The sequence below is a fragment of the Dipodomys ordii genome, unplaced genomic scaffold, assembly GCF_000151885.1.
Source record: "Dipodomys ordii isolate 6190 unplaced genomic scaffold, Dord_2.0 Scaffold4, whole genome shotgun sequence".
Taxonomy (NCBI): Eukaryota; Metazoa; Chordata; class Mammalia; order Rodentia; family Heteromyidae; genus Dipodomys; species Dipodomys ordii.
Window position 1 is genome coordinate 32,435,432 of NW_012267220.1, and position 5,005 is coordinate 32,440,436.

Consider the following 5,005-nt stretch of genomic DNA (forward strand, 5'->3'; position numbering starts at 1 on the left):
AGCATTCTACCACTTGAGCCACAGCACTACTTCTGGCTTTTTCTGTTTATGTGGTCCTGAGGATTGAACCCAAGGCTTCATGCATGCTAGGCAGCACTCTACCAGTAAGCCACATTCCTAGCCCTGAGTCTACCTTTGCTCACACTTTTCCATTGACTGTCTGCTACACTGTCACCAGACTCACCTTCTAGAAACATCTGAGCCCCAAACCTTCAAGGCTTCTGTGGTCCCCATCATCAGAATATCTATCTTCTTCCACATGCTCTCTAGGGTCCTTTGTGACATGACTCTAGGCCTCTCCCATTCCTAGGTGTTGCTGTCACTACACCAGGATCCCTTCCTGTTTCTAGAAGGGACCTGCGCCTTTCCACTTTCTGTATAAACACTCACTGAGTGCCTTGCAGGTGCCAGGCTGCTGAGGTTGGGACACACGTGTGCACAGACAGCTTAGTCCTTGTCCTTAAAGAACATAGACTTTAGCAGAGAAGACAGGCAGTGAAGTGAGCAGCAGTGCGAAATGTTCAGAGCATTGCCAACAATAGCTGAACCCTGTTAGGGGCCAGGAAGACCTTTCCTGAACACTGAGACTTCCCCCAAGACCTGATGGATAAGTTACCCGAAGGGTCAAAGTGCTAGCAGCCATGTGTGGAAATGAATGTGAAGTGCGAGGGGAGAGGTGGATTCTTGGGGGTCGCCCATGTCCCAGGCACATTCCCTCTCAGCTCTGCTCTTCCTCCTGTTCCCTTCCAGCCCACCTTCCTGATAGAGTGCCCTCCTGACGGCCACCTTCACCTGGTCTTTTGCTATTTCCACATTCACTCCTTTCTTCCTGTCATGAGTACCACAGTTCAAGTCATTGGGTTTTTTTTGTTGTTGTTGTTGTTTTGAGCATCTCATCACCTCTTACCTAAAATGGCCTATATCTCCTAGCACGTGCATCTTGATTTTCCCTCCACTGTCCCCCATGCAGTCTCCCCAGGTAGACTGAGGCCTGTGCTTGGCATCCAACACCAGACCAGTCCAGCAGGTTTCATGCACACTCTGGCTGCTGCAGCAGCTGCTTAGTGGCCCAGCCAGCTTTCCTGACAGCCTTCTGTGTGTTCACATGGACTTTCCTCTCCTGTAGGTGGCTGTGGCGTGGGAAACCTGACAGAGCCAGTGGCTGTTTCATTGCGGCACTGGGCCGAGGGGGCTGACCCCATGGCAGCCTGGTGGAGCCAGGAGGGATCTGGGGGCTGGAGTTCTGAAGGCTGCCAGCTCCGCTCCAGCCAGCCCAATGTCAGCTCCCTGCACTGCCAGCACTTGGGCAACATGGCTGTGCTCATGGTAGGTGGTCTGGTGGAAAGGTGAGGGAACAGAAAGCATGAGAGCGAGGATCGGGTATTCTGGTCATCTGGGGCCACAGAGACATAGAAGGAGAACAGCAGCTTTATTGTTATTACTGTTGTTGTTAGCACCAATTAGTCATACAAGTAAATTTCATTTTTAACATGTCCATTTATGTACACAGTGCATCTTCATCAGGACAACAGCCTTCAAACTGTCACAACTTGTGGGAAATAGCCCAGCGGTCTCTCCCACACCTCTTCATCTTCCTGCAGACAGGGAAAGCCTGCCCCCATTCTCATGTCTAGAGAGAGATAAATCTAGAACTACCTAGCTTAGTCTTTATATATTGTACTTTTTTCCCCCCTGTGCCAGTTTTGGGGCCTGAACTCAGGGTGCTATCCCTGAGCTTTTTTTTTTTTTAATGCAAGACTAGCAGACAAGCACTTGAGCCACAGCTCCACTCTTGGATTTTGGGAGGAAGTTAATTGGCGATCAAAGTCTCATGGCCTTTCCTGCCCAGGCTGGCCATGGTCCTCAGATCTGAGCCTCTTGAGTAGTTAGTATTACAGGTGTGAGCCACAGGCACCGAGCTGTACTGTACTTTCTGAGACCTGAATTCTTAAAATGGAAAAGCAATCTGGGATCATTTCTCCTCTTTCCAACCATTCCCAACCCTATCACATTTCATATCCTGTTTTTCCACACACTGAGCAGGTATGCAGCTGTGTCACAGACAGAAACTTCTTCAGCTCTTTCCTCATTTCTAAAACATCCTCATAAAGGCAAGATACTATGAGGAAGAAAATAAAGCAGGTCACTGTCATTGTTCCCTAAGGCTGCTTGTTCTGAATGGATGTCCACATGTCTACCTGGTCAGACTAAGCACCAAGGGGTAGTCCAAAGCTTATGGGGCTTAGGAAGAAGGTAACTGGCCAGAGTGGAGCAGCTCTGTAGTTTTACTTCTCTCTTCCAGGAGCTGAACGCTTTCCCCAGGGAAGCAGGGGGCTCTGGGGCCAGCCTGCATCCTGTGGTTTATCCCTGCACCGCCCTGCTGCTGCTCTGCCTCTTCTCCACCATCATCACCTACATTCTCAACCACAGGTGGGAGCTGTTCTTCAGGGAAGGAAGGTGGGGAGCAAGACAGCAGGTCTCATCAAGGACTGGCAGGTGTTTCTTAGGGAGGTCCATGTGATCTGCCCAGGTTCTTGCTTTGCTTGTATCTGAATCTTTTGGGCTTAGAGAATACTTTTTGTGAATTAAGAACTTCCTCCTGGTGCCAGGGGTTGCATTCACACACATGCAAGCACATACATAGATATACCTTCCCCTTTGTGACTATCATAGTAGCTTCAGATCCTATGGGTTGGGCAGCCTATTAATGAAAGACATTCTTTTGGGGCAGCTCCATCCACGTGTCCCGGAAGGGCTGGCACATGCTGCTGAACCTATGTTTCCACATGGCCATGACCTCTGCTGTCTTTGCGGGGGGCATCACACTTACCAACTACCAGATGGTCTGCCAGGCGGTAAGCAGAAGGAACTACGAGATGAGTGATGACAGTAGGGAGATGCGCAGCAAGAACAGACTCATGGGAACAGGCCCCGGCTCCACTGTTCTCTGTGCCCATCTTAAAGGGGTAGGGGAGAAGAGGTGATATGGAGAGCCTGGGGAAGTGGAGTGTTCAGAACCAGGCCGGAGAAAATTGGAGACAGCTTCAAAATGGAGAGGGAGAACAGTAATGGAGGAGAGGTTAGGGGTGAGGGAGGCAGCAATGGCTGGGTTCTGGAGAATCTCTGCTAGGAGAGAAGCTAGATGGAAATAGAAAGGACAGCAGCAGGGACAAGCTTAATGGGTGCCATGAGATTGGACTGGGTCACGAGAACGTTGTGGGTGAGGGTGCTGGAACCATGGGAGGATGGGGAGCATCCCAGCCACTGAGGCTCCAGGATGGCTCAGGTGGGATAGCCCAGGCCCTCAGCCTCAGTGCCTCAACCCCTAGGTGGGCATTACTCTGCACTACTCTTCCTTGTCCACACTGCTGTGGATGGGGGTGAAGGCTCGAGTCCTGCACAAGGAGCTGACCTGGAGGGTACCTCCTCCGCAAGAAGGGGACTCCACCCTGCCTGCTCCCCGCCCCATGCTCCGGTTCGTATGTTCACCTGCTAGCTTTGCCTTGGGATCTGGGGTGAATGAAGGGTAAACCGAAGGTTCCTTGGGATCACTCAAAGACCTTGGAGCAGCCAGGTGATGTCAGGCCGTGGAGTGGGCGTGTCCTGCTGGCTTTGAGGGCCAGAGGTGACAGGAGATCCAGAGCAGCTGAGCAGCATCCCCTGGCTTCTGCAGCTCTCAAGGTCTTTCTTAGAATAGTCTTGACCAAATCCTGGAAGGACCTGTCAGGCCTGCCCTTATGGGCCTTGCATCCCTGGCAAAAACAAAGCAAAAAACCCAACCAAAACAACAAACAACAACAGCAAAAAAACCCTGTTGCGACAGATTGACAGGGGAGAAAAAAAGAAACAGAGACACCAAGGCAAGGATTCTGAGCACCTGCTTCTTCCTTCTCTCGTTTCTCTGACCTCCAAACCCTATCCCCCTCCAGGTTTTATTTGATCGCTGGAGGAATCCCACTCATCATCTGTGGCATCACAGCTGCTGTCAATATCCACAACTACCGAGACCACAGTCCCTAGTGAGCATCACTCTTCTGTTCCCGTTGCCTGCCTGCCACCCCTCCCCATACCTTCCCCTCCACTGGCGAGGGCACCTGCCAGTGCCTACCCAGCAAGGGACCCTCCCCTAAGGGAGGCTAAGCACACTGGGTTCTGCCTCCCCATTCGTATCCAGCTTGTGGACCACCCAACCTGTGAGCCCTACTTATCCACCACCTCTCTATCTCCCCTCAGCTGCTGGCTGGTGTGGCGGCCGAGCCTGGGTGCCTTCTACATCCCGGTGGCTTTGATTCTGCTGATCACCTGGATCTACTTTCTGTGTGCTGGGCTGCACCTACGCGGTCCTCTGGCACAGAGCCCGAAGCGGGGCAACAGCCGGCTCTCCTTGGAGCCGGGGGAGGAGCCGAGAGGTCCCACCAGGCTCAGGAGCAGCGGCGCCCTGCTGAGTGACTCGGGTTCTCTCCTGGCTGCGGGGAGCGCTGGAGTGGTGACTCCCGGGCCCCCAGAGGACGGCGACAGCCTCTATTCCCCAGGGGTCCAACTGGGGGCGCTGATGACCACGCATTTCCTGTACCTGGCTATGTGGGCCTGCGGGGCCCTGGCCGTGTCCCAGCGCTGGCTGCCCCGCGTGGTGTGCAGCTGTCTGTACGGGGTGGCGGCCTCCGCGCTGGGTCTCTTCGTCTTCACGCATCACTGTGCCAGGCGCAGGGACGTGAGGGCCTCCTGGCGCGCCTGCTGTCCCCCGGCCTCAGCCTCGGGCTCGCACGCCCCGGGCCGGGCCCTGCCCACCGCCCACGAGGACGGCTCCCCAGTGTTGGGGGACGGGCCGGCTTCCCTCAAGTCCTCCCCGAGCGGCAGCGGAGGCCCTACGCCGGCGCCGGGTCCCTGCAAACTCACCAACCTGCAGCTGGCTCAGAGTCAGGGGTGCGACGCGGGGCTGGTGGCCCGCGGCGCGGTGGAGCCGGAGCCCCCCGGCCCGCGGGGGAGCCTGGCTCCCCGACACCCC

The 5,005-nt window shown here is 54.7% G+C and overlaps 1 protein-coding gene across 1 annotated transcript in view; it reads left to right on the forward strand.

Moving 5' to 3' along the window:
- Adgra2 (adhesion G protein-coupled receptor A2) overlaps positions 1 to 4,999 on the forward strand; it is a gene marked incomplete at its 3' end in the record, with an annotated part of 53,936 nt that extends 48,937 nt beyond the window's left edge. Inside the window, exons 14-19 of the mRNA XM_013024244.1 lie at positions 1,127 to 1,326; positions 2,303 to 2,430; positions 2,732 to 2,855; positions 3,330 to 3,475; positions 3,930 to 4,019; positions 4,234 to 4,999. Of these exons, the coding sequence (XP_012879698.1) occupies positions 1,127 to 1,326; positions 2,303 to 2,430; positions 2,732 to 2,855; positions 3,330 to 3,475; positions 3,930 to 4,019; positions 4,234 to 4,999 (1,454 nt within the window). The remainder of the gene's footprint in view (positions 1 to 1,126; positions 1,327 to 2,302; positions 2,431 to 2,731; positions 2,856 to 3,329; positions 3,476 to 3,929; positions 4,020 to 4,233) is intronic.
- Between the last annotated feature and the right edge of the window lie 6 nt (positions 5,000 to 5,005).